General features: G+C 38.1%; 1 protein-coding gene across 3 annotated transcripts in view; it reads right to left on the reverse strand.

The window, feature by feature from the left end:
- Positions 1-1074: 1074 nt before the first annotated feature.
- ppm1bb (protein phosphatase, Mg2+/Mn2+ dependent, 1Bb) overlaps positions 1075-23504 on the reverse strand; it is a 31202-nt gene continuing 8772 nt past the window's right edge. Inside the window, exons 1-6 of one of the 3 annotated variants that reach the window (XM_028029549.1) lie at positions 22537-22657; positions 18379-19221; positions 14059-14176; positions 11295-11406; positions 9830-9887; positions 5573-6752 (exon numbers count right to left, since the gene is read on the reverse strand). In XM_028029549.1, the coding sequence (XP_027885350.1) occupies positions 6435-6752; positions 9830-9887; positions 11295-11406; positions 14059-14176; positions 18379-19209 (1437 nt within the window). In that variant the 5' untranslated portion in view covers positions 19210-19221; positions 22537-22657 and the 3' untranslated portion in view covers positions 5573-6434. Of the gene's footprint in view, positions 2319-5572; positions 6753-9829; positions 9888-11294; positions 11407-14058; positions 14177-18378; positions 19222-22536; positions 22658-23504 lie in introns of those variants that run through there. The other 2 variants (XM_028029550.1, XM_028029548.1) reach the window with 2 other exon arrangements.

Here is a 23504-nt window from a genome sequence, read left to right on the forward strand (position 1 = left end):
AACTGGGATGTTTCATTTTTACAGCATTCCCCCCCCCTTTTTTTTTTTTTTTAACCTGAATCCTGAACATTGCTTCAGCTTTCAGCTCTTTTTGTTTTATAACATTTAAACAGACACAACAGGATTAAAAATGACACCTGCAGTTCATAAAAACGAATTACAGATCACATTTTGTTCTGTTTTTGCCTCTCTGTCGTGCTCAACTGCTTCAGATCGTTAAACAACTTTTGTCATAACTGGCAATGAATCTTTTACGTTTTATTTTCTAATTAATCTGCATCTTAATCAGTTTTCCAAAATGAGCAGCCTGTGAAAGGTCATGCCACAAGTTGGTGCTGCTTTTTTCACACTTTGTCCTTTTAACAAGTTTTCCAAGTTTGACAAATAACTGGTTAGTCTTCCACATGATGCGCAGGTGAAAATGTTGCTGTATTATTTTGTTAACTTGTAACTTTTATTAAAATATGGGTTTTTATATATTCATTAAAACTGTTACCAAGTAGTGACAGAATATTATGAGACAGATAACCTGTGAAAAGATTGATCTCCTCCACTGCCTCCCTGAGCTAATACTGCAGTTTGAAGAAATGTGTCGCTCCAGATCAAAATCAACCAATCAGAGCCAGGAGGAGGGTCTTAGCGCTGTCAATCATACCCGTTTACTGGAGAGACAGCCTGTCATGAATCAGCGCCTCTGATTGGTTGTTTCTAGTTAGAACTAGGAGCACTGGAAGAAGGTGTCCTTTTTTTTGCTCACAGATTTTGTTTCATATATTGACAGGACATATATTGACAGTTTCAACAAATATGTAAAAAAAAATATTTTTTTTTCATAAACGTTACGTAGCTTTAAAATGCTGCTACATCATTTTTAAATTCTTTTGAGAAACTGAAATTTGGGTTTTCATTAGCTGTAGAAAACAAAAATAAAGTCTTGATATGAATCACTGTGTGCAATGACGTTAAAACTTTAAATTTGATTTACTGATGCAACTTTTCTATAATTTTTGAACTGATTGAGCTTCCCAAAGGAAATGTTCCTTCTTGTATTCAAATACACAACCACCGCCGCTGTGTCCTTGGCAGGTATTTTATTTCATATATAGACGCTTTTCTGTAATCAAATGTGAGTGCAATCAAACAACAGCAATACAAATATTACCAATGCAGTCTGAGAACCAGGAACAGGGTTAAAACTGGGAGTTCACTCACTCTACACAGCGAGCAACTAGTAACCTCATGGGCAACATTTAAAAAAAAAAAAAAAAGAAAAAGAAAAGAAAGAAAGCCTTTTCCTCCTCCGTCAGGATAGTCTGCTGCGTCTCAGACGATGTCGAGGAAGTCCAACCAGTGTTACAACAACCGCTCTTTCACTCCCCGCTCCTTCCCCACCATGATTATCGTCATCTTGTCCTAATTCGATCAGCAAAAATAAAATCCAAAAAAATTCTCACACAGCCAATCAGAGTCCAGAGAGCTTCCAGGTTCAGTCAGCCTCGACCAATGGCTGTCCGCTGAGGACGATGATTAGAAAACCGCGTAGCTGTCCACGTACAACCAAAGTCCTCATGCAGTGCCCTGCGCCTGTGGCACGTCATTTATACCTGCACAGGTGGAAGTGATGCGGGCGAAGGGAGTGTGTGTGTGTGTGTGTGTGTGAGAAAGAGAGAGAGTGTGTTTTTTTAATAGAGGGAAGAAGCAAAAGGGTGTTAGAGCACAAAAAAATGTGAAGAATTACATAATGTCTTTATCCGTCATGTCTGTCCTCTTGGCCCTCTCAGTTAAACACTCCCACATGCACACACACATACACACACACACTCTCTCTCTCTGTCAAACACACGCTCACAGAAAAAAACAAAAAAACATGCGCACGATAGGTCCTCATATCATTGTGACGTCAGGTGTTCAACATTCAAGAAAACAAAACAAAAAAATTCCAACGGTAAAAATCAGTTTCTACCGTCAAAACACTTCAGTTCGTAAAATCTATACAATTTTTTTTTCTTTTTTTTTTGTTGAAGATTGATTCAGTTTTTCCTCCAAGGGGGGTTTCAAGCAGTTATGCGTGTGTTCAATTGTAGTTTTTTTTTTTTTTGTCCCGCTTCTGCGAAAAACACACACACACACCCACACACACAAATGCACGACCAATACATACACACACATTCCAGCACACACTGTATGTCGTCTTTTTAGTGGAGAAAGACACGGCGCAATGGAGAGACGAGCCTCCTCCTGGTGGATGCTCGGATCTCTGGGAGGAGACGGGAAAGGTGCTGACGCGGCTAATACGGGTCGTCCAGGTCGACGGCACTCTGGGTTCGGACCAAAAACAGAAAAGACAGGAAGAAAGACAAATGTTAGGTTTGTTACTGCAGCTAGGACTCATTCTACTAAACTCAACAACCTATTGTTTATTTTTTCTACTTCACATTTGGAGATGATCCCCAACACATCCAGTACCTCAGTTGACTCACCTTACGGAGAATCAGAACTGTCAGACTGGGAAAAGAAACGGGGAGGGACTGGGGGAAACTGGAGAGAGTTTTACGATCTAGATGCTAGGAATGGAGAGCAAGCTACCATTAAGTTTAAAGTATTTTTTAATGACATACCAGGGAAAACTACGGCGACGTTTTAGGGTCATTGTAGAAAAAAGAGAGAAAAAAAAGTGTACATTTCCGCCAAAATTAAAAAATACACACAAGAAAAAACCTGCAATTTTTTTTTTTTTATTTCTTGAATTTTTTAAAGGAAATTTCTGTTTGAGAAGTCAAAAATTAGCAACAAAAAAGTCAGCAAATGTCTAGAAAAGAACGTGAAAATTTCTGAGTTTGAAGTCGAAAATTTGCTAGAAAAAAAAACAACTCAGAAAATGTGATATTTTTCTAATATTTTTTAAAAAGATTTTTCATGTGTGGAAATTTCTAAGTTTAAAAAGTCAAATTTGCTACAATGTCAAAAGTCAAGAATTTTCTGGAAAAAACTTGATTTGAGAAATTCCAAACAAAATTTAGGAATTTGTGAGTTCCAAAAATTTCCATTTTTTATGCACAGAATCCACAAATCTCGGTTGTGCAAGTAAAAAAAAAAAAGGGGGATATTGATACCTCACTTATTCGACTTTTTTTTTTTCTTTTCGGCAAATCGCTACAACTGAACTTAAGTATGTCCTTATTTTATTCATATTAGTTTTTGGTTTTTTCTGTCAATTTTACAATTGTCTTGATATTTTTTACCAAACTTAATCTTATTTTTTGTTGCATCATTTATCAGCCTGTGATGTTGTGAAGCACTTTGGTCAGCTGAGGTTGTTTTGAATGTGCTATGTAAATAAAATTTTGACTTGACGTCATCAGCATCAGACTTAGACTGACTTTATTGTCATTTTGCATGCACAGGGTGTATACAGAACGAAATTTCGTTGCATACGGCTCAGGACAATGTTTTGAGATTCTAATAGTAAATCTATTACTAATAGTAATAGATTTAATAGTAACGATATTTGATACCAAATATTGCTAAAAATGTCCTAGGTTTTTGTTCTTGTCTTTTTTTTTGGCCAGTACTAAACATTAAAGTAGCTTTGGGAAAACAAACTGAATGTACCCTTTTTATAAATCTGGTTTTATGAGAGTTGATCACATTAATACTATCAGTTAGTATTTTTTCTATATTTTTGCTTAAAAACTCAGAACTGCCACCATTTTCTGTCTTTACATGCAACCCAACAGTGTGGGTTTTGAATTAAGAACTACAACCCCCAATGCATCACACATTTGTGAACCTTGGAGAGAAAAAAAAAAAAAGCAACAGTGAATCAAAATTAGTTAATCGGACCTAAAAAAAATAGCAGAAATTATCTCAATAGAGAACAATATAATAGTCTGAGAGTTTTTTTCAATTTTGAAGCGTTAGGAATATTTTTTGCTCTACCATTTTGAATAAAAGCAGCACTTTTAGCCCATATATACTAGATACGCACAGCCACACAAAATACGTATTTAAGTCACATTCAACTAGATAAAGGATCTGAAAAACACCAGTAAAAGAGTGAGGGAAAGGCCCTGCATCAAACCCTGAGTTATTTTCATCAAATTACTGAATTAATCAAGATTCTGCACAAGATGCCTGATCTGTCACAGGACCACATATCTAACACACTGATACAAACAGCCTTTAAAATGTAAATAATCTAGAGCAGTGCATTTTGAATCTTTTTATTTGATAATTTTGTCATTCTTGCAGGACTCATTAGGTCCCACATACAAACAACTGATTCATAAACACATACAGACAGTTTTAGCATAAATCTTGCCATAAAAATTGCTAAGTGCTTTTGAGCGGATAATTGCAGTGCGAGCATTACCGGACAAACAATACTCCCCGACTAGCTGCATTTAAAGAAGAGTAAACATTTAAGATGAAGCGTCCAGTGCTGAAGAGTTACAGAAGTGAAAGGCCTAGAGAGAAACATGCTTCATGTAAAGAGTTGGGAGTTACTGCATGCTTCTAATTGTCTTGCACCGACCTAAAGCTATCTTTCACATGAATTTTATTTTTTACATGTCAACATCAGCAGCGATTATATACATTTCCTGGCAAAGATTTGCACAAAAGCATGTCTCATGTTAGCAGCCAGATTTATTAACCCGCCTTGGTAAAAATGTTTAAAAACCCTCAAGACTTCATCACAGCAGCTAAATCTCACACTGAGAAATCTCTATTCATGCTATTATTTTTTTCATTAACAGTCATTGGTAAAATCTCTAAAAATTGAAGCATTCTTCTATTTTATCCTTCTTTAAGTTGAACAGTTTCTAGGAACTTCCCAAAAGCTTTTTGTTGCACTAGGGAATAAATGTGACGTGACACATTGTATTTTCTTTTAATTGCTGCCTGCTAGGCCACGCACCGAGGGATGGATGATAAGGGAAATTAAAATTTAAAACAGTATATAATCTCAAGAATGGCATCTTGGAGTTGCCATGACAACCACCAAATGCTAACATGAGAGGTTTGCTAGTGGGGTGAGAATTAACCTCAGGCCTTGAAATAGGATAAGTACAACAGAGCAGTAGAGTCATGCTAAGAAAATAAAAAAACATAATAAAATTATAAGCGTAAAGTGATATTATGGGCGTGCCGTGGTGGCGTAGGGGATAGTGTGACCCACATTTGGAGGCCTCAAGTCCTCGACACGGCTGTCGTGGGTTCGACTCCCGGACCCGGCGACGTTTACTGCATGTCTTCCCTCCTCTCCTTCCCCCTTTCCTGTCAGCCTACTTTGTAAAAAGGGACTCTAGAGCCCACAAAAAAAAAGACCCCACTGGAGGGGTAAAAAAAAAAGTGATATTATGAGAAAAAACTCATACGAGACTAAAGTTGTAGTATTAGAAGAATAAAGTTGTTATGTTAAGAGAACTGTGACACAGCGGTTGTAACACTGCTTATTCGCATTGGACTATTGCGACTTCATTCTGGTAATAATATTACTTCATTCTTGTAATACTACGACTTTATTCTCATATTTTGACTTTACGAGAAGAAAATACGATTTTCTTCTTGCAATCTTTAGTGAATATTTTCTAAATGTGGCTCTAAAACTCCATTGTAGAAAATTAACTCATGCTGATTGTTCAGTAAAGTGGGGAATCTGATACATGAAGGGCAATGTGTCTTGAGGACCAGGGTTGGGAAACACTGATCTAATGAAATGTAGTAGAAAACTAAGGGCTTTATTAAAAACTTCCTTCTAAAAACTTTAAATCTTTTAAACACATCTTTACCAAGGGGTGCTAATAAATGTGGAAGGCATTATATGTGTTGTAACTTGCAAATAAATTGTTTTGTTCATTTTTTTTCTTCTAACCAGGTATCTGCAATCACCCCCCATGTAGTTTGGATTAAGAGAAGGTCAAAGGTTGATGAGGGCAGATAAGATCTACGAACAGATTAAACGCATCTGCAAACAAATTGGTTTTCAAGATTTTCCACCTAAAGCTTTTGTTCGGACGCTCTGAGCTACATTTACTCCCTTATTCATATAATAGTTTCATTTTCTGCTGTGCAAAGAGAAACTATGTGTTCTGAGTGAATCATGGAGAGAGGGAAAGAGAAGGAGTGCAGAGGAAGAATGCAAGTCCAAAGTAAGCACTGGGAAATTTCACTTTGATTTCTGCAATAACCAACATATGATGGTTGACTGGTTTCTACAAAAAAAAGGAAATAGACTCTTCTTTAAACGGTGGAGAGTTGGAAACAGAATTTGAATACACAGAAAGGCTACTTTTATTTTAATATGATCATAAAATTGTTTAATTAATGAGAAAATTAACAAAAATAATGGCCAATCTGCCTAGTCAAGGTCTGTGGCTGGGGAAAGAGGAGTGAGGTCATCCCTGGAGGAGGGTGGATGATTGGCTGCGCGCTCAGTCAGAGGAGATATCAGGCTTTGGGGCATCTTGGCCGGCCTCCGCATCCACGGGAGCGGGCGAGGGCGGGGGCGAGCGCGGGGAGTCGGTCTGCTCCTCTTCATCGCCGTCGTCAGCGGTCCTCCTGATCTCCCCGGCTCCCTCGACAGTGCCCTCCCCTCGCAGATGGTAGGAGGCCAGAGACTCCTCCAGCACTGTGCGATACTGCCCCCGGTGGTGGAGACGGAACTGCCGCAGAGCCTCCATCAGATGAGCTGCTGTGCTGCCACCTCCCTCCTCACTCTCCTCCTCATCCTCCTCCTCCTCTCCTCCCCCCTGAGGTGACACGCCAGCGTCAGACACTGCAGACAGCCTCCATGTTCAAACACATAAGAGCATTCATTTCATCCAACAAGCAGGCACACAACAGCTGACTTTGTTCGGACCCGGTGTCGTGCTTTAGCTGGGAGAGGGGGCAGCCCAGAGGGAAAAAAAAAGATTTTTTTCCTCACACACTTTTCATCAAAATGAAGTCATCGATGTAATGATTGTACACGTGCATCTAAATATCAAAAATTCATTTGTTTTACTAATTCAATTCAAAAACTGAAAATAAGTTTCTTCTACTTTTCGTGCTAAAGCCATTGTTGTTTATGTTTAATTATATATAACATGAACTGGATGACTCAGAAAAGTTATTGGAAATATTTGCATGCACTGCAAAAACAGAAAATATTACCATGTATTTTTGGTCTAGTTTCTAGTGCAAATATCTACTAACTTAGAAGTAAGTTTTTACCTAGAAATAGAGTTTTTTTTTAAAGCAAATAATAAAAAGTACTTGTTGAACTGGCAGATGAATTAACTTATAACCAGGGAAAAATGTCATGTTATAAGTGAAATAATCTGCCAATGGAGCTAGTACGTTTGAATCAATATTAAGGAATTATTTACTTAAAACAAACCTCTATATATTGTTAAAAAGTTTAAGTAAATTTACCTCATTTAAAGTATACTAAGACTTTTGCACTGGAAACAAGACCAAAAATTTTCTGTTTTTGCAGTGAGCAAGTGGATGTTTATGTATATTTTTCTTTGATACACTTTTACCAATTACATTGTAAAAACACAAAACACACTTGAAATAAGTCAAAAACTTACAAGTATCTTTTCACCAAGATATTAAGGCTTGTTTTAAGTAAATAATTCCTTAATATTGGTTAAAAAGTGCTTATTCTATTGGCAGATAAATTTAACAAGACAATTTCCCTATATTATAGGTGAAACAATCTGCCAATGGAAGAAGTATTTTACAGTTTATAGTTTTCCACTCGATGCTACAACATAGCATTTCTGCATAAACCCTCAACCCCCAAAAAAACAACTATATTTTAGTTTCTGGGAAAAGGAATTTTGTGTTTTCTTTGGCTACAGAAATAAATGTGATGTGTGAAGTGGACTATCAACATAAATTAACTGTTTTGTTTCACTAATTTAGTTAAATGCATTACACAATAAATCTAGATTTTGCGTGTTGTATGTTGTTACGACCCAAACGACATCTAATTTTACAAATTAAAAACGAGACGTTCTTTTCATTTTTGTTTGTCTCAATATAACCATTAGAATATGAAAAAATACTATAATCAAAACGCCAGAAGATAATTTCAATCTCAACTTGTCACACACAGACTCTTTTAGGAGACAGAATGTATCTTGGAAATATTTTCTGTCATTTTCATCAGTTTTTTCCTTTCAATAGAAAACACACCTGGTCTAATGGTTCAGTGTTTATCCGTGTCCATTTCCTGGATGAAGTCAATAACAGAGATATTGCTCCAATTAACTGATTACTTTCTTTGTTTACCACCACGGGAAGTACTGTTGGCTTCCATGTTTACCTATGTCTGCTTCCTACCTCTGCTTTTAATTCAACGTTCTCATAAAAAGCACTCCTGTGTTTAGTTGGTTCCTTTTTTTTTGACACAGGCATTACTGGACCACAAATACTAGTCCTGCATGTTTTTTTCTGTCTCATTCCCCTCTTTCAAGCACCCAGTGAAAAACTGCAGATAGAGGTTTATGCTGCAGATTTCTTCCTGTTAGAATAGAGGCTTCCTACTGTCACCACATGCTTTATGTCAATAAAAACACAACTAAAACTCTAATTGAATGAAGTAAGGTTATTAGCAATTCATTTTCTTAAATATACAACTTGTTTTCAGCGAAGTTGGGTATGACTCATGGTGTACCAGTACACAAGAATCCATGTTCGATACATACTTTTGTTTTAAAGTCATGGTTTTTTGTTGTTTTTTTTTTTTTTTTGCTTTGCATCAGTTAAGAGAAACAAAAAGTGGTCATTACAAAACTGACAGGAGATTTGTTTTGACTATATAACAATAAAACCATTTGCAAATGGTCAACAGTGTTTAAGATTTCTTTTTAATACAACTGTGCAGACATTTGAGAATAAAACAAGTCTAAACCACTTTAGAGCTCTTTTGATATTTAAACAGTTCAGTTTACTAGATGTACTTAAATGGGCTGTAAAAACAAAGCTGTTGAGAAATCCCTTCTGGTCAGAGGGTCTAGAAACGGCACCAGTGAGTTGCTTCGTCTCGAGTCGTACGCTGTGCAGCGTTTTGGACAGGCTGAAATCTACATGAAGCTGAATTTGGACTTTAGCTGGTTCAAGAAGTATATGCTGACAAGGTTGTGTTTCAGTTCACTTTCTTTCTCCACTGTAGCTCCATGAAAATCCTTAATATTCTCAGATAGCTGAGTTAAACCTTAGCTAAACGTTAGCTGTTTAGCTCAGAGAGGACTCTCCGTTTTGTTTTGTTGTGCAATGTGCACTTACTGTAGTTCCGCATACAAACATTCTGTATGAATTAAACAATAAAACAACTCCACATTTCCTAGGTACAGATGCTTACCGAGCAGGCAGAATACTTTTAGCACAAATATCTGCACCGTTACACCCCAGCAGAAGCAGTTTCAGTTTATATTAAGAGATTGCTTTGAATTTTTTGGTGCTTTGTGGACTTAGCTGAGAGCTAAGAAACTCTAAATATGTCGTACTGGTCCGACAAGACTGACGATGGTGAATCAAACGGCAAAAACATTCGAAGTGTTCCCAACAACCGACCATCAGCGCAGAGTGTCACGACTTTCATGTTGATCGTAAATGAAAAATTCAGAAAGTTTACAAAGTATTTTGTGCGCGTTTTGTTTCAATATCGAACGTAAAAGCGAGACAGAGGATTTAATTTCATCCATCTTCGCTCAAATCTCATTCAGATTGCATCACAAACACACAGATGGATGTCCTGTTTTGTGTGTGTGTGTTTGGAGTGTGTGTGTTTGGAGGGTGTGGAGCTGGGAGGTAATTTAGAAAACATTAAACTCACCCCTTCCTCTTCTCTGTGAGGGTTCAGTTTGTTGTACACCGCCTCGATAACACTGCGTCTGCAAACAGAAAAAAAGCACACACACATTGGCCCCTGGGGAAGAACGTCACCCAACATAATGCAGTCTCTGTTCATTCTTCACTAATGTGTATTGATTGAGAGGTTAATGGAAGTAAAACTCTCAGTTGAAAATGCGGAGCAGCGTCGGGTTTTGGCCCGTGTTCTGCTCAGAATGACAACCACCTTGTTTATCTGTTTATTGCTTCACTTTTTACCTAAATCATCAAGAAAGGACAAAGTTGCTGATGCAAAACCTCCAGTTTTAAACATCTTTTGAATTTTTTAAACAATTTTGTCATGTTGAAACCTCAGATTTCAATGCATGTTACTAGGATGTTTTGTGATAAACCAGCACAAGGTAGTGCTTAATTTTGAAGCGGAAGGCAAAGTGTTGGTTCAGGTGGGAAGAATATAGATACACATCACACTTCTCCCAAAAAAAGTGGAAAATTATGCATATTTTTCTTCCTCTTCAAAGTTCTACGCTACTTTGTGCTGTGCCATCACAAAAAAATCCAGCATACACATAAAAATACATTTCCACTCAACATCTTTAACTTCTAAAATGAGTTTTCTTCTGTTAGAACTCATATTCACAGATTTATCAATCAGGATTTAATCATTTCAAATGATGAAACTCACCAATTTTGATTAAACACAAATTAATTTAATAGATTCTTTGGCACTTCTGCATTTGCTTGTTGCTTATCTTGCTAATATCGAACAAAATATTAGCATTAATTCTATAGTAGGCTTGTCACAATAAATTTTGCCAGACGATAAATTAACCCAGAAGTTATTGCAATAATTGATGATATTGTTTTGAGACCATTTTCAAGTAATAATATAGTAATAATGGTACAATAATGCAAGAACACATTCTCAAGGATCAGTTGCCTTTAAATTCAAATAAATATTTAAAGATTGAACTGGAAGACATTTTAAATATCCAAAATAAATAAAGAAAACAATATAAAACAACAAATAAAATTAATTATGAAGTCTTCCTATACAAAATTTCTTTCAAAGACGGGCTAGTTGAGACCAAATCACCAGACTGACGACTTTTATCATCTAGTTTTTGGTAAAAAAGAGAAAGAAAAGAGAAAACGATAAATCAAGCAAATGAAAACTATTGAGTTTTTTCTGATTTATCATGTGATTAATTGGTTTATTGTTTATTGTGACAGGTCTATTCTATAGCATGTACTATTAACTGGATTCATTAGCAGAAATACATCGATATTTAATAGCTGGTGTTTTGAAAAGTCTAGAAAATTCATTGTTTATTCATCAGTTTGAGGACAAGTTTCTAAGTAATCAAACCTAAAACGTGGATAGTCAAGGTTGCGTCTATTCCTGATCTGCTGTGAGCGTTCATAACATGCAGCTCGGTTATATTTACTTGCTGGCCAGGCCTCCACCAGGCGGAAGGTTAGGGATGTTTTCTGAGGCGATATTCCTTAGGACAGACACCAGGTCAGGGACTCCCTCCTCCCCACAGTTTCCCAGCAGCTCTGCAAGCAAAAGAAGCAGAATAGACAAATAAGGCCAGATGTTGCGGTCATTGGTTGTACGCTGAAAAAAGTGTGACGGTGCTAAATTGATGTTTAGAAAAATACTTGCTGCCTGTGAAGTTTGGTATACTAGGCTGATTTTATACAATTTTACTTATTTCTGTTTAAATACTATCAGCTCAAAATTTATAAGCAGAATGTTCTTATTCGTTATCAGTAGGGCTGCAACGATTCCTTGATTTGAGGAATTACTGAGGTAATAATTGATTACCTCAATTATTAAAATTCCTCAAGGAAAATTCATCTGCCTCGGATCTTCGTTAAATTATGTTTTATTATTTAGCGCACCGTGTTCCGGCTGGGTCATTATTTGTGTTGGGCAACGCTATGCCTATGTGTTGTTGCTAAGTACCAGCAGCATAACGTCCAATTTTCAAGTTTGGTCTGAGAGGATTTTATCGATTGATGATAATGTCTGGGTTTTTGTTGTTTTTCAGGGAATGAATAAGCATCCTTAAATTGACTGACGCGATGCTTGGAGTACGGCAGCCTTTCTCCTCCTGGAACTGCTGGTTCAGAGCGAACGGCAGGGAAGAGGTGAGCATATAGGCTGAACACTGCGGGCGACTGTGCTGTAGTTGATTAACGGACAAACTGGAAAATTCCTGTCGCAGCAAATGTATGGCGTTACATAGCTGGGAGATGTGTTTCTGTGTGTGACGAACGAAGGTAATTACCGTATTTTCCGCACTATAAGGCGCACCGCATTATAAGGCGCGCCTTCAATGAATGGCCTATTTTAAAACTTTTTTCATATATAAGGCGCACCGCATTATAAGGCGCATAGAATAGACGCTACAGTAGAGGCTGGGGTTACGTTATGCATTCATTAGATGGAACTGCGATAAAGGGAATGTCGACAAAATAGTCATATAGGTCAGTCAAACTTTATTAATAGATTACAAACCAGCGTTCTGAAAACTCGTTCATTCCCAAAATGAACAGCTGTTGCTTCCTCCACTTCCGCACCATTGATTTGTTCATGTTAAATTCTCTCGCTGCTGCTCTATGGGCTCTTTGCACCTCAGCTTAATGATGAACATCGATCCGAAGCCCCAACAATAAGCTGGAGAAAGGTTTTAACATGTTCGCCTCGTTATACACAGATACGAAGGTGAGTTTTACTTTCTTTAAACTTTGTGGCTAACATTAGCTTTAGCTTATGCCGGACATTTTTCTTGTAAAAATGTGCTATCTAAGTATCTAAACATTTTTCATCATTCATTAACGGACAATGTTTTTACCTTATGTTCAAGTATATTACGTGGTTTATTGTCGTTAGTGTCAGAGACCAAGTAACGGGGATTTTACGGTTCAGGTTTTTTACTTCTGAAGCACAACGAGCCCATAGCTTAACATTAGCTCTGGTGTCAGAGTTCTAGTTCAGTTGTTGCTTTTAGAAAAATATGGTCGTGTTCCTTAAGGTCTCCGTGTTATTTCGCTTTATTAGTTTTGCATGCTTCTTGTGAAGCAGGACGATGTTTACAGCAGTGTGTTCAGGCGGATCAGTAGCTCGGCTGTCTGGCTCTGGTCTGCTCTCTCGTTCCCATAAACTCTTTCAGGCTGAATACGGAAGTGATTCCATGGAAATAACACAGGAAGCTCCTTTACCTTCTTCTTTAGGCTGAAGAAGTTGATCCGGAGTGACGTGAAGGCTGTAAACTTTGCTGTGCTGCGTTAGCTTTAACTGGTAGCGACGAATATTTACAAGCCACCGTCTTCTTAATTCAGGATCGTTTGGAAATCCATGAAAACTTAAAAGCCCATTATATTAGGAAGACAGCAATGTGCATAGTATTGTTTTATTTGCGTCTGAAATAAGACTTTGTCTTTTCTAGCTGTCATGGTAACTCAAAGCGAAAAAAGAGAGCCGCATTTGCACATGCGGTTGTGACGTCAGCGCGGCAGGTGCAAAGAGCCCATTCCCATATTCTACTGTGTGACTGATCGCCTTGAGCTTAAACTCTGCGTTGTAAGCATGTCTCTTAATAGGAGCCATTTTGGGGTCTTTACACAAAACCCAGCGTGCACCGCTGGCTGCATCGGCGGCTGCTTTCCCGTTTCTTCTTCTACGGGGAAAATGAAGTTGGCGTCTGCTTTCCCGTTTCTTCTTCTACAGGGAAATGAAGTTGGCGTCTGCTTTCACGTTTCTTCTTCTACAGGGAAATGAAGTTGGCGTCTGCTTTCCTCCGTTTCTTCCTCTACGGGGAAAATAAAGTCTGTGTCTGCTTTCCCGTTTCTTCTTCCACGGGGGAAAATGAAGTCGGCGGCTGCTTACCGTAGTTGCGAGACCTGTTGTGGCTCAATATTGGTCCATATATAAGGCGCACCGGATTATAAGGCGCACTGTCGGCTTTTGAGAAAATTGAAGGTTTTTAGGTGCGCCTTATAGTGCGGAAAATACGGTAAATCAATACTTTTTACTTAAAGTTGTTAAAATGTATTCAATTATATGAATTGACACTTTGTTGCTATATTTTATTTAAGTAGAAGACTGAATGTAGCGTCAGCAATAATTAGCAGAGTGGTTTAAAACATGTACAGTTTAAAATAACGTGCGTCTCTGTGGATGCGTGTGTTTGAAATGCTGACCCTCAACACGCGTTTCTAGATATTTATCCAATTCTTCTTCTTTTTTCATGGCCTCCTCTGAGATCTTAGGCGCTCCGGGCAAACACACCAACACCACGCTCATGTTGTCTCTGCTTCCCTGCAGAAACACAGACAGAGAGAAGACAACTCAGCTTCATGGGGTAAGGTTTGTACTATGCAAATGCAAACAGAACATTTTAATAACAAGGCTTTGGTTCACTGAACCCGACTAGGAGTTTTCTCTGCTTGTGTGGAAAATAAAGCAACTCAGAACCTGTGAATGTGAGGCAATCAACATCAGGAGACAAAACGTTCTGTCTAGGACACAAGTTAATCCAGTTTTTCCTAATTACGATTTTGGTTCTTCACAGGTTATAAAAACAACAAAAACGAGATGCTCTTCTAAATGCTGTTTTGCAACGTTACTCTTGTTTTGTCTTGCCTCACAAATCCGACATAGCTTCCTTCTTAACAGTGGCATGCAGCGGCAACCACTCCCTAAAGCCGACATTTAATCCGTGCCAGGCTGTGGCACGTTTTGAGAGCTACAACTGAAATTACATGGAAATGCTACGCTTTACTGCAACTAGCTTCATAAATGACTACAGTTGCATAAAATCTCCTATGGATTCGGTACAGACAGTTTAAAGAGGAGTGGCAAAAGCAAATGAAGTGGATTAGCAGTGATTGCAAACGACTGATGGGGTTGGTGTGGAATATCGCCTCTGCTGTCTGGATGTTGAGCTGTCAGCATGTCATGACAGTTATGAGACCGTCATACAGCAACTGTCTTCAGTCAGAAGCCTTTTCAGATTTGTTGCGACACTGACTGCTACCAGAGATCCTTCCACCATCCACGATTCATTGAAGATACTTGGATCATATAAGTTATAACATTTAATTTCCCATTGGAATAAATTAAGTATTTTTGAGTAACAGAATTTGTTTTATTATTGAACAAAGCAATTTAGATTTCTTTTTTGTATTTGATGAAAATGGTTTCACATCTTTTCCATCAACTTAATGAATTACTCCGTAAAGACAGGAGCAACAAGAGAGGAACCGTTCAGGTTTTCACTGGTCAATGCCGAAGTCTGTCAAATTTTCTTAGCCTCTTAACAGATAAAAATTATTTGTTTAAACTAAATATTTGTAATAAAGGTTGTAGTTTTGAATAAAACAGACGACAAAGGTGTTGCAGAATTACCCACATGTTTGTAGACTAGTTTACAGACCAAAAACAAAAATAGGGAATTATTAGTTTCACACCAGCTGATAATCGAAGAAAAAAACCAAAAACATCAGCAATCTAGCCAACTTCTAGATTTGATTATTACATTTAATTATATCTCATATTTATTTCAACACTTAAATTATTTATGGTTAAGTTACTTTTTTTTCTAAGAAGTTTCATTTTGTTTTTCTGTGAAAACCCAATTAAAAAAAGAGGAAACGGGCGTGCCGTGGTGGCGTAGTGGTTAGCGCGACCCATATTTGGAGGCCTTGAGTCCTCGACGCGGCCGTCGTGGGTTCGATTCCTGGACCCGGCGACATTTACCGCATGTCTTCCCTCCTCTCCTTCCCCATTCCTGTCAGCCTACTTTCGTAAAAAGGGACACTAGAGCACACAAAAAGACCCCCTGGAGGGGTAAAAAAACAAGAGGAAACTAGAAAAGTCCTGTGGTTTTAAATGTTGCTCTTAGTAAATGTAAAGTAAATGTTGATGCACTGTAGAAATGTGAACCAGTTATTTATTTTTTACCTATAGTTTTATAATAAAAAGCTTCTGGAATGTCTTTCAAAGTTTCAAAGTCTTCAACATAATAAATACACAAACTAGACATCATCATAATTGCCTTTTTCAAGTCAAACAGCGACAGAAGATGGAGCCCAAAGCAGCAAAAAAAACACAAAGGAGTCGACTTCTCGCCACACCGAAGGACTCAGTGTGGTCACAGTAGATTTTTGAAGGTGTCCAGTTTCACATACTTCACAAAAGGTAGCGGCAGCAGAGCAGATTTATGCCTGTGTGGCTGATACTTGAGATAACCCATCCAGTAAGGTAAAAATAACTCGTCTGCTGTACACTTGCTGGTTCTTGGAGAGCCCAGGACTCAAAGCTAAAGACACGTGGACAGTGAAATGTCCAAGATGTGGACAGGAACTAGGAAGAGCAGGAGCCAGTTGGTGTATATATTTTAAGCACTAATACAGGTGATAAACCTCCTCCCAGATGGCTCAGTTAATAAACTACTTCCAGAAGATTACCGTTTTTAGGATTATTAAATAAGGAGGTAAGGTCTGATGGAAACCTATGCAATTTTTTTTCTACATAAACTTTTATCCCAAGACACTGTAACTTGTAAGAGAATTCATACTTTTCACTAGGGCTGAAACGATTCCTCAAGTGATCGGAGTACCTCGATTGTTAAAATTTCTCGAGGAAAATTTATCTGCCTCGAAGCTTTGTTAATTTATATTTACGTAATTATTTAGCGCACCGTGTTCCGGCCGAGTTATTACTTGCATTGTGCGGAGCTCTCACATTCGCCTGAGTTGTTGACGAAAGCTAAGTGTTGGCAGCATAACATCCAGTTTTCAAGTTCAGCCTGGGAGGATTTTATTGATCGATGATGATGATGTCTGGGTCTTCGTCGTTTTTCAGGGACCAATAAGCATCCTTAAAATAACTGGCACGAAATGTTATTGTTAGCTGATGCTCAACTGAAAAAATTGGACTGATGTTGATATCTAATATTAACTCTGCTGTTATGTTAGATTTACCAATGTTTTATTTTATCTTTTTTTTTATCCGATTACTTGATTAATCGTAAGAATTACGATTAATCGTAATTCTTACGATTCTTACAAAAGTAATCTTGAATTTAGTATTCAAGATTACTTGAATACTAAAATATTCGTTTACAACAGCCCTACTTTTCACACTTTTTCACAAATTACAGAGACAAAATGTCATGTTTTTTTGTTGGGATTTGATGCAAACTAATTTGTGGTGAAGTGGAAGGAAAATAAGAAAAGTTGCTCTTTGAATGGAAAATGTTCACATAAAATCTCAAAATACATTCTTGTGTGTGTGGATGTGATGAGACAAGATGTTCAACTAGGTGAGTAATGATCAAATTTGCTGGAAAATAAATTGTCCAGTAAATTATTGCGATAAACGATAATGTTGTTACAGACCGTTTTCAAGTAATAGCTGAATAATGTCATAAAAATGCAAGTTTGTCCTCTCAAAAACCAATAAACTTTAATTTTGTACAGAACACTCCATACTAGGGATGCAAACAATTAAACTTATGATTAATTGTCTATTAAAATTAGTTCCAATCAATTAAATAATTTCCGCTTAGACCTTCATTCAGAGTTGTAGTTTGGCCACCATACAACAGAAGGCACCACTGGTCATCCTTAGACAAAGCCAATTACTACTGGAATAAAGATGGCGGGGCCATACCAGAATAAGAAAGAGAAACAGTTCAAACAGAGTCTGGTATGTTATCCAAAATGCACTTTATGAGGTTTTTGACATACAAACACTCACCAATATTCTGAAGTTTCACCTTATTGGTGCTTATTTAGCCGAGCTTCATGGCAGAGCATTGTAGCACGATGGAAACAGACACTATGCCAATATAAGCAAGGTTGATTTTGAGGGCTGTTAATGACGCAACGTTTTAACATTTCTTCAAGACCAACCACATACTGTTTCTGTGTGAATATACTGTATGTCAGTTTATTAGTGTGAGAGAACCCAAATTTTCTGCTTTTTTTAGTCAGTATTTAATGCACCTGACAGAAAATTTAAATTTAAAACTAAAATTGTTATATGTTCTAACTGAACATATAAAAAATGTAGCTCTTTATGTTATGGAAAGATGGTGGGTCTTTTACTTTGTGCGCGGACTGATGGGGTCGCACTGACCCGGTGCGCTTTTACCAGGTTTTTTTGTTTTTGTTTGGTTTTGGTTAGTGGTCTGATGGGGAACCCCCCCCCCCCCCCGCTGTCCCATTGTGATATTTTTTGCGCTGCTCTTTAGGCTTATATATTCAAATTAAAATTCTGCAACCAAAAACAGTAAATGAAAAGGAATAAAAAAACAACCAAAACTATACATAAAGTGGATTACGGGGTCTCTGTAACACAAATTGCCCTTCAAAAAATATTAATGATCAGAATATAAATGATCAAGCTCATAATAATGCGATTAATTAATTGTTAATTGTAACAGACTTATGTTAAAGAGAAAGCAAAGCACTGTATTCAATAGAAGCAGATAGTAATTGTTAAAAACGGCTTACCTTATGAAGACAGGTGTCCACCACCGAGTTACATATCTTTTCCAGATCTTCACAAACCAATAGTCGTGATCGTACAAAATCACACAGCTCTTCGTTGGACATGACGTCCCAGATTCCGTCGCACGCCAGAACCACAAACTCGTCTCCTTCGGACGCCCTCTCCAACACGCAAACCTCCGGCTCCGGGCTCACCAGCTGCTCCGTGGGGCCCTTACCATCCACACATTTGTAGTCGTAGTCCCCAAGAGCTCGTGACACTGCCAGGGAGCCGTTTACCCTCTGGATCATGACCGAGCCGCCAGCATTCTGGATGCGCTCCTTTTCGCGAGGGTTGCAGGGCTTGTGGTCCTGAGTGGAGAAGCCCACCTTTCCGTCTCGACACAGCACGGACCGCGAGTCGCCGCAGTTAATGAAGTAGAGGTGAGTGGGGCTGAGCAGCACGCACACGGCTGTCGACCCGCTGCGGTCCAGGCCCTGCCGCAGGTCGGAGAAGTTGCGCATGTATTCGTCAATGTTCAGAAAGCCCGAGCGGATCCCGTCCTTTACGCCCTCCACGGAGCCGGGCCCCGATCCGAACTCGGTGCCTCCTGACAGGATGTGCTCCAGCAGGTGCCCGGAGCAGTAGTTGGCGACCCGCGAGCCGGCGTGGCCATCGTAAACGGCGAAGAAAGACCAGTCGGTGAGTCCATGGGGAAGGCCCACCACCGCCGTGTGGGCATCCTCCATTTCCACCCGCCAGCCCTGCATGGAGCTCAGACCGTAGCGTAGCCCGTTTCCGTCACCGTGGGCGCTGTGCTTCTCCGTCTTCGGCTTGTCCAGGAAAGCACCCATCGCTGCCTACAACTGGAGAACAAACAAAGGAGAAAAACTGTGAGGAAAACTTTTATACGATCACCTGCAAAGAAATGATTTAAAATCCGAGTCAGTTTCACATGTATGCCATAAGCATACATGTACAAAGCGATTATTTTAGCAATAGATTATTCTGATGATTAACTGATATAAAAATTAGCACATTCTGCAGATTTTTCTTTTACAAACTCTTTATACAATGTTTGAAAAAGATTATGCAAACAAATAATTCAAGTCCTTTCTTGAAAAAAATAAGAAAGTAAACATTTTATTGCCAGAAATACAATAATAATAAAGCATTCCTGTCATGTACGCTTGATTAATTGCAGCAAAGGATGAATCTGCAGCTACAAAAATGCTTTCAACATCAACGAGTGGAAAGCTCAGCCTTTTCTGCTTGACTTAACATCAATACAGTGTTAAGTGCATTGATTATTTTTTTGGGATAATTGGCTAGCAATAGGAGATTTTTTTTTATTTATTTACATAATTTGCACCTAGTGAAGCTGAAAGTGCCACTACAGTTTTGGGTAAATTACAGACAAAGGTTTTTATTTATTTTATTTTATTTTTTTTATCTTAAATCAAAAATATGTATATCTTTTGTACAGCTTTGGCTTAATTGCTGTACTTTCAGCAAATGGCCTTTTTCTGAGTCTGTGTACTCCCGTTACTCAATTATGAAACAAGTTGACACTTATTTCAATTATTGATTCATCACAACTAATGTGATGAATCGTTTCAGCCCTACACAAAAATCAAGTAGATTTTTGAGTCAAATATCAAGTAGATATGGGCTTCAGTGAATTTCATGCATTGCTCTTATCCTAAATGCTGCTACTTCCCCATCTGAACATCATAGAATAAAATCTTTCTGCACTGAACTGTCAAATTATTTACAATCCACAAACTTTTATCCTTTAAATCATGGCTGTTTAGTGATTTATATAATTTTTTTTGCGTCCTTAAATCACTCTTTAGGAGTGGCTTTCCTGGCTTTCCGAAGAACATCCCAGATTTTTTCTGGACACCTTGTGTCCTGTTCTATGTCAAAATGATCGCTCTCTGCTTCTACAATGTGGATTTCTGGGCTCTGGTAAAGCAGATTCATGACTGGAAATGTTTCCACTGTGTGTTTTATTGTCCAGGTATGTGATTTTATATAATCATCTCGATGGTAAAAAAAAAGAAAAAAGAAAGAGACTTTCCAAATGCCTTCTCAGTTATTACTTGAGGCAACTTCAGGGTATTTAAAGAATTAAGGACAGCAGTGTACATGAACATTATGTGCTTAATTAAGAAAGTTTGTGATGATTTTTTAAAGGTTTCTACAAGAAAGTTATTACTACTTTCACAAATCTGTTGTAAACAAACTTTCAAACAAAGATGATTTCTTGGTTTTCTATTTTAATACATTTCCACATTGTCATACATTAATGTGCAGAATTTTTAGGAAAGAAGTTAATTTATACAATTTGGATTAAAATGTGAAAATGGTGAAGTGCTGTGAATACTTTCCAGATGAACTGCGGACAGAAGCAGTGATCCTGGCAGCACTGGAGCCGACCTAGAGCACCAGAGGCCCAGAACTACAATCACACCAGGCAAGAACCTGCAAAGAGGCCCCTTTTGAATTTGGAAATCGCCTCCGTCTCTACAGATAAATTAAAAATGCTGCTGAGAAAGTTTGAAACAGACAAAGGGGAGCACAGAAAAACTCCTTTCTCTGAAACCAGCCTGAGACTAGATTTCTAAAACTAAATTTTAATAAAAGTCTGCCTGAACAAAACAACCGTCTGAATCCCTCTATTTGGGGTTTGTGTAATGATTTACAGCAGCTGTGTCAAACTCAAGGCCTGGGGAAAAAATCTGGCCCGCTGTAGCTTTCTATGTGGCCCTCTGGACTCCAAATTACATCAATAAGTCCTTCCAGTTTTTCTCAAATCTGCAAAATTCACACAAAATCAACAAATCTCCACATTTTTATATGGAAATTTTCTCAAAATTGGTCAAAAAATTGAGTTTAAGTAACTGCTGTCTCATCTTACTTGACGCCAAGTCATAGAATGTAATTTATACGGCAAGTAATAAAACGTTACACTCAATATCATACATTAGAGCAAATATCGTAAAAATTCCTAACAAACATTTGTAAATTGGTACCACAAAATCTATCATTTTGATTCCAACAAACACTAAAACAATCAAAATCATGTAGGAACAGCTATTTATTGATAGTTTAATTGGTTTTGTCAATATATTCTGGCAAACCGGCCCTTTAAGAACAATCAGATTATTGATATGGCCCAAAATCACAATCAAAGTGGATTTGTGGCAAACTGAAGAATGGTCCAATACACTTTGCTATCCAGTAAGAAAGCTAATAAAAGGTTAGGCTTGAAAAATAATCAAATAAGCAATCAAGGTTTTTGGTATCTCTTGTTACCAATTGGTAAAAATATTTTGAGTTCTACGCAGAAGAAGTAAAAATTCTTAGAGGTCGCTTGCCTAGCAATACTAAGATCAGGGGAGTCTATAAAAAAGTAATAATAATTATAATAACGACAACAATAATCAAACCGCCCTGATGAGAGGATTGATTCTTCACAGAGCTTCACTTTACACATGAGCATGACTGCGCCATGACAAGAGTGTGCCCAAAAAAGGTCGTTACATGCAGGGAGCGACTCCGGCTGCTTTCTCAGGACGCCGTGTGTGTTTTTGTGTGTGTCTGCGCATGTGTGCACCGTCACGGTCTGTGTGCGAGAAAAAGATGCTCTATAAATACGGCAGGTCGGCTTACATTTCACGTCCAGCGTGAGACAGCAAGGACGGGCCATTCATACTTCTGCCACCTTCCTGTCGCACGGTTATAGAAAAAAATATGCATTCTCAGGCTCGCCGTTTGATGTTGCCCCACGTTTTTAGTGTCGTTTAGTAAATGTGGAGCTGCACTCACGTGCAACATATGAGAGAAAGACAATTCTGTAACATTGACCAGCTGTGATTCGCTCTAAAAATAAAACAAACACACTGCTACTGCCTAGCAACCGCCCACCCTACAGTGCAAACATCCAGCCTGAGCTTCATTCAGCAACACCCCCTCCCTACCCTTCTTTCTCCCAAAAGTCTTTCTCTCACACTCCTAAAAAGAGGCGCACACAGTCAGCTGCTGGTTAGCTAGAGGAACGGGTCGTTGCATCATCCGTCCGTTAAAGCAGTCGCAGCAGACAGAACCAGAAAGATGTCAGTCTGGCTTCTAAAGACACACAGATACTGTGAGGTTTTACTGGCTGTTCACAATACCTTTAGAGCGAGGGGAAACCACGCGAACAGACATGTACAAAGAGAGAAACCCCGGAAAAAGCCAGAGGAGAACGAGGAAGGCTCAGTCACTGCTGTCACCAGTGTTGCAACCGCAGGCCGAAACCAACACCAACGAGCAAAACTCCCGTCAGCCAAAAAAAGCATTTCAAGAGAGAAGCGGAACGTCACAGATTACATAATGCTGCAGAGGATCCAAACGCTGCTCAGAAAATATGAGCCGTCGCTGTAAACTAGCTAAAGAAAACCTGGAAGAAAAGGCTGAACGACAATCCTCTACACACTGAGAGAGCAGAGCCAATACACTAACATTTAAAACAAACTAATACCAAATTTTTGAAAAAGAATTACTGCAATTTACTTCTTAAAAGTTTTCAACATTGTAGGTTTTGGGTACATTTTTATACAATAACCCGGTGACAAAAAAAGCACATCAAACAGATTTGTAGGGCAATTCAAAGACAGATTTTAAAAGGATAACAGTAAGCAATAAATCAATTAATCGTATAATAAATTAAGACATGCTCAATTTTAATTTTTTTATTGCTTTTCTCTTTTCACCAAAAACTGGATGACAAAAGTCTTCAGTCTGGTGCTTTGGTCTTTTTTTGAAGGGCAAACTTGTTTACAGAAACTCCATAATTAATTTTATTTGTTGTTTCTGTTGTTTTGCTTATTTATTTTTGGATATTGTGAAATATGCACAAAGCAGAGTTTTGGGGATAATTATCCATCTCTGGTTTATTAGGGATGCAACAATATGAAAATTTGAGCCAATATCAATTTCCAATATTAATATTTCTGTTATGGCCAATAACCGATATTGCAAATATTTTTCTGCCATTTTTACTTCGGACGTAAGTTATTGATTAATGAGTGATCTCATCAGTCAATTAACAATTAGTTGATAAGCGGCCATTTTTCTTACAAACCTGAGTTTTGTCTGTATC

The sequence above is a fragment of the Xiphophorus couchianus genome, chromosome 10 (assembly GCF_001444195.1).
Source record: "Xiphophorus couchianus chromosome 10, X_couchianus-1.0, whole genome shotgun sequence".
Classification (NCBI taxonomy): Eukaryota; Metazoa; Chordata; class Actinopteri; order Cyprinodontiformes; family Poeciliidae; genus Xiphophorus; species Xiphophorus couchianus.